This window comes from Thunnus maccoyii, chromosome 16 (assembly GCF_910596095.1).
Source record: "Thunnus maccoyii chromosome 16, fThuMac1.1, whole genome shotgun sequence".
Classification (NCBI taxonomy): domain Eukaryota; kingdom Metazoa; phylum Chordata; class Actinopteri; order Scombriformes; family Scombridae; genus Thunnus; species Thunnus maccoyii.
Genome location: NC_056548.1, coordinates 14,429,229 through 14,443,957, shown reverse-complemented (window position 1 = coordinate 14,443,957; position 14,729 = coordinate 14,429,229). Strand labels below are relative to the sequence as shown.

General features: G+C 38.8%; 1 protein-coding gene across 1 annotated transcript; it reads left to right on the top strand.

The window, feature by feature from the left end:
- Positions 1 to 235: 235 nt before the first annotated feature.
- On the top strand, positions 236 to 4,216 carry LOC121881094. Its single transcript, XM_042388734.1, has 6 exons — positions 236 to 316; positions 455 to 1,030; positions 1,608 to 1,729; positions 1,834 to 2,018; positions 3,707 to 3,869; positions 4,034 to 4,216. The coding sequence occupies exons 2-6, from the start codon at positions 934 to 936 to the stop codon at positions 4,214 to 4,216; spliced, it is 750 nt and encodes a 249-aa protein (XP_042244668.1). The 5' UTR covers positions 236 to 316; positions 455 to 933.
- The last annotated feature ends 10,513 nt before the right edge of the window (positions 4,217 to 14,729 follow it).

Below are 14,729 nucleotides of genomic sequence, written 5' to 3'. Positions count from 1 at the left end.
TCATTCTCTAACACCTCCAGTAAAATGCACTGAAATCAAATCTTGAAGTTACATGAAGGCATAATTAACAAAGCGTAAAGCCTAAGAACACATCAAATAAAACTTGTCTTACTGGTAAAGGCAGATACCGATGTTACAGAATGTGATTTGCACTTTAATGCCACAAAATGCAGGCAATTTTGTTATATCTGCTAAAGTGTTTTTGCTCAAATTCTGTTTGTTTCAACTGGTATTAGCCATATCCAAAACGAAGGCAAAGGCATCATGTCCGAAATAACAAAGAAGTATGGCATCTACTGAGATACGTAGCCGGCAGGTAAGTCCTCTTGAAATTCAACACTTTGAAATGCTATCTACTTTGTGTGAAAATACAATATGTAAGTTTCTTCAGGATAAGAATGTCAGCTAAGCAACGAAAATGTAAATCATGCCACTGATTCGCTGTTGCATGCAGGTTCACAAGGAAATTGGATTGCCTTGTCTGCAGAAAGAAACAGCTAGAATGACTTGACAAGCACCTGGACAAAATCCATAAGGATTTGACAATAAGTTCATATTCTTATTACATAAAAGGCGTCCAGGCATCACAGATGGTAACATAAATGTGTTCCATAACCCATTTTTCAGAGTCAGCAGAGGTTGGAACATTTGCATCATGCAGAATGCAAGTCCAACTTTCTGGAACTTGCTAAATTAAGACAGTCTTGCCCAAGCCCAGCAACGGTGAGTAACTTGGACTTTGACCTCCTAAATGAAGATGATGTTGAAGACCAATTGGTCCAGGATGCGTCCCCAAAGTATCAATCCGATTCTCAGGAGGAACTTGAGGAATCTGTGAACAGGGAACATGAACCAGCATCCAACCAGCCTTCCACCATCAAACTCTCCATCAGCGGTCGTCAACGCTGCACCCACTATGTGGGCTACAAATTAATGACACAGATGCTGTGGAGGAAAAACAGCTCCAGTCCGCCTACCCATCCTAAATATTTCCATGCTCCAAAACCCAACTGCAAACAGCCAGCCTTTGGTATGTATCACGGTCTCAATGTATGATATACTTGTCCTCAGAAGAAGTCCTGCAAAACTGGTATACCCACATTGCTGGGGTGGGATGGCAACAAAAAGAAAATGCCCACCAGAAAGTGAACCATGTGAGGAAATGGATGGCCTCTATATTTATATTCTATGGTGGTGTACCATCCATGGCAAATGAATAAAGCCCTGGTGACCCATCAGCAGCAATTCCAGACAGTCAAGTCAAGTGAGTTATCAGCAGAAATAAATATGGACATCACTACTCCCACGATTGACAGTGCTTTCCATTGCATATTGGATGTCACTTGAATGAATTTCAATGGGAATGCCAGGGAATAGTAGCTTATTCTTGGTAGCTGTCCATTTTGTCAGTCCCTGTTCTAACATTTATTTCACTACTGTAAACTGATAATCTGGTGGATGCCAAAGATATAAAGATGTTCCTGGAAAAAAAAAAAAAAATATATATATATATATCGGCTGTGCTTCGTAAGTTTAACAGAGCAGTGACAGATGTCAAACCTAAAAGGCATGTATCGCAATCTTAACATTTCTGCCTTTTTTTACAGTTACCCTTGAAGCTTGCCCTACAGAGAGAAAACTTGAAAAACTATATGGGTACCTTTCAGGGTATCTCTTATGTCTCACTGGCCATAGAAGGGGTGTACTGGAGAACATGAAAGCAGAAGAGGTGGAAGAGGAGAGGCTCATTGCGGTGAAATTGTGAAATGAACAGAGTGTGTAAAATTGAATGTTCTGATTGCTTTTTTTTTTTCCATTTGCTTCTGTCTTTAGGTTGCAAAACACAAGAATTCTGACACCTTTTGGCATGCCCACATTGTCCTGAAGAAACAGGAACATGTGTGGCTAGAGAGATTCCTTCACCACAGGCACCAATTAAAAGGAGGGGACTCTGATCTTGTGTTTTTTAACACAAATGGAGGGGTGCACCAGAAGCTACTAGAAGCCTTCCAAAACCGGTAGGCCACTTTCAAACTCCCTGAACACCCAACATTATCGCTACTGAGGACAAGTATCAACACATATGTAAGCTCGTTTACTTCCTCCAGAATGATCATAAAGCATCTCGGACCTAATAAAGACATGTTAATGGCCAAACTGTTTTTATCCCTTACTTTCAGATGGGCTACGCCCTGAATAATATTAATAATAATAATAATAATAAGCTTTATTTATAGAGCACCTTTCATGACATAAAATGCAGCTCAAGGTGCTTTACAAAAGAAATATAAAACATAGATACAGATATATACATATGCAGAAGCACATAGATACACACATACATATATATACACATATACATATGTATGCATAAATATATATATATATACATAAACATATACATACATATACACACACACATACATATTAAATGGGATAAATATCAGTTAAGACATAGTAAAGGAGTAAAAGACAAATTCTAGAGAAGGGATAAAATCATAGAGGTAAAACGAAATCAATTAAAGGCAAGGTCATAGAAGTAGGTTTTTAGTTGCTTCTTAAAACTGTCAACCGAGGTGGCCTGTCTGATATGAGGAGGGAGCATGTTTCAAATCCTTGCTGTAGAGTTTTGGACTAGTTGCAGTCTATCAATAGTTTTTTTGGCAAACCAGTATACAGTGTGCTGCAATAATCTAACCGTGAGAGTACAAAGGCATGAGTCCGTTTTTTTGCATCCTCCAGGGAGAGGTATGGTTTGACTCTTGTGATGTTTCTCAGGTGATGAAAGGCTGTTTTAGTAAAATTGCTGATATGATTGTTAAAATTGAGGTCAGGGTCAAGAATGACATCCAGGTTTTTCACTGTTGGTTTTACCTGTAGGGCCAGATTTCCAGGTCTATTTATTATTTCATCCCTTTGAGCATCTGTGCCAATGATAAGGATTTCGGTTTTGTCTTCATTTAATTTGAGAAAGTTGCCATTCATCCACAGCACAATACTAGAGAAGCAGTTTAGTACAGGGCGTAGGGCATCCTTATTGTCAGGTGCTACAGATATATACAGCTGGGTGTCATCAGCATAGCAGTGAAAATTAATCCTGTGGTTAAGAATAATTTCACCAAGTGGGATCATGTAAAGAGAAAATAACAACGGACCAAGGATCGAGCCCTGAGGAACACCATAGAGAATGCTTCGCTTCTCGGAAACATAGTCACCAAGACTAACAAAGTAGTTTCTGTCTGTGAGGTAGGTATTAAACCAGCTCAGTGTGGTTCCTGAGAGACCAGTCCAGCTTTCGAGTCTGTTCAGAAGTATCTCATGATCAATGGTGTCGAATGCAGCGGTCAAATCGAGGAGAAAAAGGACAGAAACTTTCTTTTTATCTGCGCTCATCATCATTTATGACTTTAATGAGTGCAGTCTCAGTGCTATGTTTACCTCTGAGACCAGACTAAAATTTTTCATAAATATCATTGTTATGTAAGAAAGCCTCTAGCTATATCAACACTGCCCTTTCCAGGTCAATGGTTTCAAATAAAATTCTGGGATTATTCTCATTAGTGTTAATAATTTTAGAAAAATATGCCTGCCTTTCACAGTGCAAGGCATTGTTATAAGCAGAAATAGATTTTATGAGAATCTCGCGGTGGGCTGTTAGCTTGTTTTTCCTCCATACACACTCTGCTCAACAGCATTCCCTCTTTAGGAGGCCGGATGAGAAGGAACAGCTTGCAGTTCGCTGCCAGATGTGCCACTCACAAACCACAGCGCAAGCTTTCTACGAGGCAGAGTCAGACATCAGAGAAGCCTGGGAGGCAGTTAACACCCAGGTTGGGAGACCAACGCAGTGGCATGAGGAGGAGGGGAAAGTGAGGAGATGGAAGAGGAAATGAGGAAGAGAGAGAGAGGAGGAGAAACAGGAGGAGACTGCTGAAAATGAGGAGAAAAGAGAATTGACAATCATCACCAATGAGTTGCCAGCACCGGAGGACTCTGAGATGGAGAACCCTGCTGTATCCCCCAACGTCTCAAGCTCAAACCCTGCTGTATCCCCAGCAGCTCAACTTCCTCCCTCAGCCCCCCAAATTTCTCCCATTGCTGCTTTGCAAGGAAGAAAGAAGGTCCACAAGAGCCCTTGGTGCCGCCAGAGGCTATTCAGCCCCGTGAGGCTGCAATGCAAAGCGCAAGCCCTGCCAATGCCCTCTCTGGCCCTTAGGAATTACCAGTCAAAGGCTTTTGAAGAGGAGAAGAGCTGCTTCAAAGTCACCAGCTGTCACCCCCAGTAACCTAAGTTGAATTGATACGAAACTTTCACATTGCACTGTTACTGTCTTAATAAATCATTGTATTTCAGTGCTCATGATATTTTTTTTTAAACCTCAGAGGAAAAGGACCAGGCATTGGACAGTGATGGAGAGGAAGGAGCAGATCCCTAACCAGCACAGGCCTTGGCACCATTCAGTACAACAAACACACCCCCGCAGCTGCCACCAGATAACCAGTAATTATCAGAATTTTGTGTATCAGAGTTTTCACTGACTTTAAGTGTTAAGATAGGGTTTCCAAATTAAGTATTAATTCAAAATTAAAGATATTACTTCCAAGAATTTGATCTAATACTGAAGTGTCGCATTTCATGCCTCAAGACAGCATTGCCTTTTTCAGTATTTGACCAAAACCACAATAAGCTCAAGTGTTTTGAGTATTTCGAGTTGCTACACAAAGAAATTAAAATGTAAATCATGATTTAGTTGCAATGTGTGGACACTGTGAGGAAGACAAATGTAATATAAATATAAATGTAATATTTATTAGCATAAGTAACAAAACAGTAAAAACAGTAAAATACTTTATATCAAATATGAATAGTTAAAGGATTATGCAGTTGAGATTTTAAAAACCCATTTTCCATGGCTTATGAAGGGATATCATATGTCCTTAGCTGTCATAATAAAATAATAACTAAAATTGGTTTTGCAGATATGTTCAGTATGATCATTTTTGTATTGGCAATGAACAGTTATGTTATGCAGATATGTTCAATATAAATATCTCCTTATGTTAATAAAAAACAAGATCTGGGCAGCATTACATATCTAACAAAACAATGTATTTACTGAGGCAAAATTGTACTTTTAGCAGACAAAGAGACAAGTTTGCAGGGGGGAAATCTTAGGTAAATAACAATGATCTGAAGACAATTAACTCTCAATGTCTCTTGTATTCTCTTCCTTACAAGCTCTCTTGTAAAGCTTCTCTCATTTTCTTTCTCTCTGACTCTTGATTTACAACCCTTCACCTTACTGTATATCGGTACATCAGCACATCCTCAGTTGCCAAGGAGTTGGATTCCCACAGGAGTGACTCTTCCTGATCAGCTGCGCCATATATTACCTCATGCCATCCTGCTGCTGGCTGGAGACTGTCAGTCTCCACTGGCCTGCTCTGATCTTTAATTACTTCAACCATTTGTTATCTGAACTCAAGACAACTACTAGAGTCTATAAGACCTCTGATCTCTTCCTGCTCCCTGAAATCCAGAGCAGTGTGAATAAGACCTCTCAACCTCACATTGTTTATCTGAGCATTACTTCATTTGACAGAAGGGTTATGTTTATCCGATTAGGCCCACTTCACTGTAGCTGCATCCACCTACATGGATGCACAAGGCAGAGTACAGAGTCATTAGCTTTGTGTTGTGCATAAACACTTTTCAGTTATAAAACTATAACCATCTATTGAACTTTGTCTCTGAAAAACAAAGGCAGAGAGTTCAAACATTACAGTACCTCTGCAGAATCAGGACTTATACTGAGGCAGGTTTAATGATGACACACAGATGACTAATCCATGTAAATGAAGAGAAAAATAGTGTAGAGCTCTGGGTGTATTCTGAGATGATTGTGTGCGTGACTACAGGCCAGCATCTGTTTCGCCTTGTGAAAGCCATCAAACAGAGTAATTTAAGGTGAGAATTAGTAAAATGAACAATTTTCTTCTCATCACCAAATTCGTTCATTTCTCAGATGGATGTGAGTGTGATGACATGCTGAGTAGATGGTTGATATATACAATATTAATGTCCCAACACATTAAAATGTGATGATGAGTATGTGGATTAGTTTTACCTCCATGGAGGTAAAACCTGGATGGTGGAAAAGTATCCACAAGTTCCTCACTGATAACTCTCTGCTATCATTATTGTGTCCGGACAAAAATCTCATTCAAACTCTTGAACTGCCATAAGACAGAATTCAAAGACTTTGACCTTGTTTTCTAGCTGCTAACGTTGATCTTTCACAGCCGAAATGTTAACGCTATGCTGAACTGGCTCTTTTAGTGACTGCCTGCACATTGTTATTACAGCGACGGTCTTAGACACAAACACATAGAGTATGCTGAATAATTAATTACCATTTTTAGCCACACTTTCTAGGGATGCGAATGTTGGTCAGTTGACTGCTTTGGTCAGGACCAAAATATCTCCACACATATTTGATTGATTGCCAAGAAACTTTGCGCGGGTGTTCATGATCCCCAGAGAATGAATCCCAATGACTTTGGTAACCCTGCTGACTTTTCATTTAGCGACACAGTGAAGTTGACATTTTTGGTTTGGAGTGAAATATCTTGCCAATTGTTGAATGGATTATCATGAAATTTGATAAACATATTCAAGATCCCAAGAGGATAATTATAAATGACTTTATTAGGTGATTGATTGAAGATATTGGTGATCCCCTGGCTTTTCATATGGTGCCACCAGCAGGTCAACGTTTTCAGTTATCTGGTGAAATATCTCGACATCTGCAAGATGGATTGGCACAAATGTTGGTACAAACATTCTTAGTTACCAGAGGATGAATATCTTTATTGGTTCCCCGACTTTTCCTCCAGCATCACCAGCAAGATGATATTGTTTGGGTTCAAACTGAAATGTATTGACACCTCCTCAGGATTAATTGTAATAACTTTCATGATCTCCTGACTTTTCATCTACCGGCACCATCAGGTCAACATTTGAACTTGTCCAAAACTAATGATATTCAGCCTCACCTGTGCTTTGTGTTAAGTGCAAATTTGCAAACGTTAGCATGCTAATATAAGCTAAGATGGTGAACATGGTACATTATACTGTGCCTGCTCATCATCTCAACATTTTAGCATTGTTATTGTGAGCATATTAGCATGCTGACATTAGCATTTACCTCAAAGCAACACTGTGCCTGAGTACAGCCTCACTGAGCTGCTAGCATGACGGTAAAATCCTATTGTCACATAACACAATGCTCTGGTTGTTCATATGTTTTCATGAGTGTCTGATTTGGGTTGAATGGCTCCAATAATAAACCAATGGTAAACAATACAGAGAATACTCTTACATGGCAAATTACAGGCAAATACAGGCTACCATTTGTTTTTTGTTATATTTGGCACATCCTGGTTATTTTAAACAGAGAGCACCGTTTTCATCTGCCAGCTCATAAACAAAATGCTTGAATGCCTTGAATGTATAATCTGCATAAAAATGTGTCAGTGTTGCCGAGAAATTAGCTTTTAGGGAAATGGGTGCAGCCATTTGAAGATCTCTCACAATATATTTTGTTAAATATAATTGAAAATGGTTTGATGAACAACACTTGAGGTATGTGAAAGGGGCTCTTGAAGGTTCATCTGGTTGTTTTGGTCTGTAGGTGGCTTAACTGAGCTTTATGAGAGTCATGTATCATATACATACAATATGAAGGTTATGCAAATCCAGATTTATGGGTGGGTTTTTCAAGTTAATTGAAAGATCTTATCATATTTCACTTTGTACAACCCTGAGTGGATGATCTCCAAACTCAGAAGTCCATTGTAACTGTTAGAAGCTCATGAATAAGTCTTTAAAAAGTGTAAAATATATGTGTGTTTATATACATACATACACACACATGTATATATATATATACACTTATTTCTGTTAGCAGGTATTTTTGCTTTCAAGTGATAGTGTTCTAATAGGGAAGCAAACAAGTGAGTGTAATTTACATGTTGTTGAGCATAGCAAAATGCTTTCAGAACCATTAGGTTTCTAAGCATCAAAGAATCACAGGAAATTGGTTTTCTATTGGCTGATTCATCTGCTTTCATTTAGGTACGCTAGTTTGTGAGGGAAGCATTTGGAAAGTTGAAGACCCAACACAATGACACTAAATTAATGATTCAGGCCCAGTGATGATAGTGACGTCTGCTTAATCTGTATTCAATATCACAGCTCTACTCGACTGTGACATATCTGTTTAGTTATGCATGAAATTACCCTGATTATTTGATACACAGAAGTAATAGAAAACATTCCTGCTGATAATAGCCAGTAGCTATAAAGTAAGTCCAAAATTCAAACTCCTTTACTTAGAGTTTTTGTCCTCTGTTAACACAAATCCACAGTTCTCTGAGAGGAAAACTTAACTTAAAGGTTGACAGTTCAAATTAGTTTAAACTTATACCAAACACCAAAAAGATGAATGTATATTTAATCAGCAAGAGACAGAAACTGTAATAGAAAAATACCATGTAGTGTATGACATGATCCATGTGAAGAGGTTGCTCTTCTCCCTTTTCCCAACATTACCAGTGTTTTTTGGGGTATTAAACCAATAATTTCAGCCCAATATTCCTGTTAATCTGTTAATTCATTAGTCATGTTACACAAATAACAGAATGCAGGTTTCACTTATAGTTTGAGTTTGTAGTTGTGTGTTATTTTTTGTTGAATGACTTCAGTTCTGCTATGATGTGTTTTTGTGATATGTCAGGCAGATTGTCTGTTTAATCAGTGATAGTGAAAACAGGTGTACATCATTACCTGCAATAAGCAGTGAGTCATTAGGCTGTGTCAAGTTGAGGTAGGAAGGATACAAATGTTCTGTAGTTAATCATGTTCTGTATAATGTGATGCACTCATGGCTGTGTGTGTGTGATCATAGACAATTGATTTTCAGCAGTAACCGAGAAATTCTACATCAATTTGAAAGCATTATATCAGTCTAGTTCACCCTATGGCAACTTGAATAGATGTACATTTCCAGTTAGGTGAGGCTGAGTAGGTAAAAGGCCAGTCACCTGAACAAGAGAGGAGAGCAGGTGGCAGCTTGCTGTGAGGCTGCTGATTTTTTTTTTTGTACTACTACCAACTGAGAACCTGCTTCCTGAACATCCCCTTTAAAGTTTTCCAGGACCAAATAACATCTTTTATATGGGGCAGTGGCACTACAATCCACCTAAAAATGTCAACAACTGAAATATTAATTTGAAAGAAGTAGGGTTGAAAAAAAAGTTCAAGTGGACATAACATGCTTTTGTGATTTTCTGTGAAAAATGTATGTAAATGCTGTAAAAATGCTCCCTGACAGTCAAAAGCTCATGTCCACAAATGACCATCCGTTCCATAGCCTTTGATGCTAAGGTTGTTCCATGGGTTATTCATGTTGTCCACTTGCATTTGGATCAGATTTGGGCTTGAACTTGTACAGATGTATTTGAGAAGCTTCCATTTTGAGTAAAGAACGAGAAATAGAAGAGGAAATCCAGCTACTGTTGTTTGTTTACGTACCTGCCAGGAGTCTGCAGAGGGGCAGCTTCTAGAGGCTAACCAATCGATAAGAGTGGGCTCATTGGGAGGGGGGCCTTAAAGAGACAGGAGCTGAAAGAGCCTGTTTCAGACAGAGGCTGAGCTGAGGGGCTACATAAACGGCAGTAAAATGGCAAGTTAAATAAGGAGTTTTTTGAATTGTAAATCATAGATATACGAGTAGAGCCCCAAAATAAAATATAAACCTGGAAATGTGTGTGATACATGCCCTTTTATTAAAGATGATTTAGTGGTTAAGATATGTGATCCATAATTTAACCTAAAAAATCTCTTTTGAATGTACTTAAATGCCAACATGTATTGACAATTGACATGAATTAGTATTTAATGATGGCTTCCTCAGTGATTGACCTGTCTTTACATACATAGGACAAAACTGGTTTTACTGGTTTGTTTATGTCTGTTACCACATTGATCATAAATGAGCTGCAAACATATCTTCAGTCTGCTGGAGGAAAAAAAAAACAACAACTCTGTGTGTCTGCTAAAGAACAGACATGACAGCACAAGCTGGATGCAATATGTGAGCCTTGAGATATTGTTGATACTACTGTCACTTAAATGCAGCGTCTGCCTCTTCACCATAAGTAACTAAAGGATACTGGCTGCAACACTGTCCACACAAAAACACACAGATATCCCTGCTAAATCATGTGTGACTCAGTTCAGATTAAGTACAAGCTGCTCGGACTTCAGCCTCCAGCAAAATAAATCCAGCAGTGGACAGAGAAATGCTCCTACTGTGCTACAGTATGAGGCCGCCAGCTCTTTCACTTGTGGCATTTGTTAACAGGTCAAGTAGACAAGCTGTTGCCTGTGGGAGCCTCAGTACAAACCCAGAGGAATATCAGGCGTGCAGCATTGCGCTATGTGTAACAGAGGGTGTGAAATGAGAACTCAGAGGTGATTAACCTTTTCTTTCTTGTCTCATTTCATGACACTGGTAGCTGTCTGCCCTCAACCACACAATGATCACTAAACAGCATCCAAAGCCTAACAACAGGTGCTGGACTGAGACCACATGTGAAAATAAAACAGAGGCACACACACAGTATCACCTACTGGACATAACAATTGAAACTACATGCTCTGCTTGCATGAAACACATGAATTTATTTTGTCGGCCAAAAGGTCACACTGACTTTCTCATCACTATTCTTGTGTCTTGGCTAGCTAGCAGGCAAAACCATTCACTGAATAAACAAATGCATTAAACATTTTCATTATCTGCTGTATGAACAGTAGATAACAGAATGCAATTACTTTTTCATTATCACCATTTTTCCTTGTTTTTCAGGGGGACAAACAACATTCAAAGCAAACAATCTATGATTACAACAGTGAATTATTACAAGTATAAGAGGTATTTATCCCCCAAAAATGTCTAGTTTACTGCAATGATATTTTACTAAAAGTTTACTTTAAGTTCAAGCCAAAGAAATGTGGAAAGCAGTTGACCGCAGAAAAGCACAAAACAGTTTGGGGTCAAGGTGAAATGTCAAAGCCTTTTGGCAGATGCACCACTTAATCTCTTGACATGTACATGAAGGTTGACCTCAGTAAGTAACCAACACACAAAAACACACACAGACACACACAAATCCTCAACTTCCAACCCAAGTATCTATATCACAGAATCCCTTTTCCCATACAAAACTGTCTTTTTGCTGTCAGCTCCATATCTTCATGTGTTTAAGACAGTTCATTCAGTTACGTTGATTTCCAGATCAGCGCAATTTGTAGCTGTCATGACCTCAGGTATTTATTAATGTTTGGGTTATTGATCAGGGTATGATTACAGTGTCACCCTGTCCAGCCTCCCTTGTCCACCTGCAAATGCGGCCCACAAAGTCAAGTGATGGAAGAGATGTGTGTTGTGTGCTCAGACTACAGATTTTCTTCAACTGTCAACATGTATCGCCACACAGCCCGGTACTCCAGGAATGACAATTATGTATGGGACAATTTCACACCTAATGATTTAATGCCAGTGCTCAGTGCCGATGCAGGAGGTAGTGTGTCCTTTATGTAGTAAGTGAGGTTTTGGAGGTCAGGGTGAAGCACGTTGGACTTTCACAGACCATTTGCTTGTTTAAATGAACTGTGACCATGATGAGTAGAAATTATATAATATGAAAACAAGCTCTGTGCATATATACATAAACACAATCAAAGAGGATTAACCACTAATGCCATTATATCTTTACACCACCTGAAGCTGAAGCACGACTGCCTGTGATTAATTTATGATGTCTTTAACCTCGGAAGTGAAGCAGGAAATATATCTGTGTTTGTTTACAGTGTCACAAAGTGACCCGAGGTGAGCATGTCAAATATTAACATTAATTTGTGAGCGGACGATTATTTGCATTGATTTTCCTGTAATCTGACAAGTTACGATGCACGCAAACACCTCTCATTCAAACAAACGAGCCAAGCTCTACAGCTTCCACCGGAGATGAGTCTTTTATAAGTCGCTCACCTACTGTATAAATCCTGTGTGTGACAGCTTAATACAGCTGAGCTCTAAAACACACACAGATTTACACAAAGGGCAGTAATTCCTGAAGAGGAGTTAACGGATTTCTGTAAATCTGTTGGATATAACCCTGTTAAGAAAGGAAGATAAATTATGTTTTCTGTTAAATCAACTGCTGTAAAAAGGACTATAATCTTTTATACTTTAAATATATCAACTCAAAAGATGGTGAGAGGTTTGCAGGCTGTAGCTGTTAAGCTGTTCGAACATACAATAAAAAGATATAAAGTAGGAGTGTGAGTCTGGTGTAATCCTTGAACACACACAAGCGTACAAACACATACACTACAGACATTAAACTCTGCATCATTTAACAAACGTTTAACAGTGCAAGAGAGAGAGATGGGTGAACAGGGTGAGGGTGGGGGGTGTGGAGGGGTGCAACCTTCATGTGACTGATTGATCTGAACACATGCATATCAATTCAATTGCATTTATGAGTGCTGATTCAACCTGGAGTTTATTTACAGGTACCATGGTAAATAGATTATAGGGTCAGACTCTGTGCTGCTTAAAAATATAATTCACATAATGAAAACTAAAAAGCCAATTTGTGATGTATTTTATTTTAAGATCCTCAAAGGGGTAAAAATATGTAATCAATCATAGACATGCTGCTCAGTAATGAGGTAAATAACTAGAACAGAAACACGTTGGCAGGACGCCTGGCAGAGCTGCGGAGAACACATTCACAGGGGATAATAGCCGGTGATTAAGGGAGTCATTTTATGAACACGCTGTCATCAAATGTCAACAGTGTGGTGTTCAGTGAAGATGTAAAAAAACAAACAAAAAAACCCCCCAGTAATGTGTAGACGATTACTGTGAGGATTAAAGACATTTGCATTTCCTGCATGATTGGCTGCATTACTCAAACTCTGGTTTACTTCGAGGCAAATACCTCTGGAGCCACTGGGGGATATACGGTATTATGACAATCAATGTTTTGCCATATGCAGCGCCTATGGAACGTGTCTAAATACTGAAGCAGTGGTAGATTTTTAATTAACTTTCTGTTAAGTGTTTACCATGGCATACGTTACCTCCTAACTGCTCTCCCTGATGTGTGAGGTAAAGCGGTCCCCTGGTAACCTCTGAAGTATTATCATTTTTCATTAATCTGTAGTTTGTTTTAGATTAACTAATTTATCTTTTACAATAAAAGTCATAAAATAGTGAAAAATGTCCATCACAATTTACCAGAGTCGAATGCCTTCATTGCTTGTTTTGTCTGACTGACAGCCTCAAACTCAAACGTATTCGATTTTCAATGATATAAAACAGAAAAGCAGCAAATTCACCAGTTTGATAATCAACCTGAACATTTTAAATATTAATAAAAATATTAATTTCAGATTAATCCATGGGACTTTTTGGGACTTCTTTACCGTGATAATCAGACTGAGCTCATCAATTGTGCTAATTATAGCACAATTGATCTAAAGTAATCATTATGATTGAGACTATAATGACTCATTGAAAAAAAAGTACTGACTTAGTTTTAGTATATTTCTAGAGAGAAGTTGAAACTTTTTTAATGGGAGTCAACTGGAGCCAGGGATTATTTGGAGCCAGCATCACACAGCTGTCGGTTATATTACCTCCGCATTGGCTGTAGCCTCAAGCTGTGTTAGTTGCATCTTGGTTTACATCCAAACTTCAATAGTAGCAGTAGAATCACTGTGTGATGCAGCTGAAAACTCTAAAGACCTACTACTGGCTTTTGAAAACATATCCAACAGTAGTGGGTAGTATGTCCCTCTCTTGCTATAACGTTTCATGCTAAGAAAGACTTTATTTCTCAAGATGAAAGATTTGCTGAATCAACAAGATCACTTTCATGCTTCAGTTCTTCTGGCTGTGATGTATGCAAGGTTTTACATCTTGACAGGACCATTTACAATTTCAGATTTTTATATTAAACCTCTGAGATTTTTAACTTTAAGCTTGGAGTTCATTAATGCTTTTGTGTCATCCTTCTCTCTGTAGAATTATGTAATGTTCTCCCCTAGTGTCAGCGCTGGTCTGTCAACCACAGTTAATAGTAGGTCTAACCTCATGTAGTAATTCTTATCACCAGTACCCCACTGATGTTGCAGAAAGCAAAGCAGCCTCACAGGCAGAGAAACCCAGAGAGCCGTGAAAAGAGTTGGAGATCACCATGGGTGGCCAAACACACTTGAACAGTGACAGACGTAGTGAGTAGCAGCATGCACATGAACAAATGTGCACACACACACACACACACACACACACACACACAGGTAGGTGAGGATTGAGTTGACAGAGCCTCCAGAGTCTTAGACAGCAAGCAAGAAAATACTCTTTCCACTTCTCCCATCTCATCGCTCGGAGATTAAAGAAGGACTGCGGAAACACAATCAGCTGCCTCTTGACAGGGATAAGAGGTGGAAAAGAAGAGAACAGATAAAAACCACTGATCCCTTTCATATATAAAATCCAAAACACATGGCGATTAATCAGGAAAAGGCTCTCTGACGGTTTGCAGTAACGTTTTCAAGAGAAAAAAATGGTGAGAGGAAAACACATCAGTGT

Bases quoted from the DNA above. Each gene is read 5' to 3' on its own strand.
- LOC121881094 (XM_042388734.1), top strand. From the start codon at position 934: ATGACACAGATGCTGTGGAGGAAAAACAGCTCCAGTCCGCCTACCCAT. The intron at 1,031-1,607 runs GTATGTATCACG...CTTTTTTTACAG, and splicing joins CTGCAAACAGCCAGCCTTTG to TTACCCTTGAAGCTTGCCCT. The intron at 2,019-3,706 runs GTAGGCCACTTT...TTCCCTCTTTAG, and splicing joins CTAGAAGCCTTCCAAAACCG to GAGGCCGGATGAGAAGGAAC.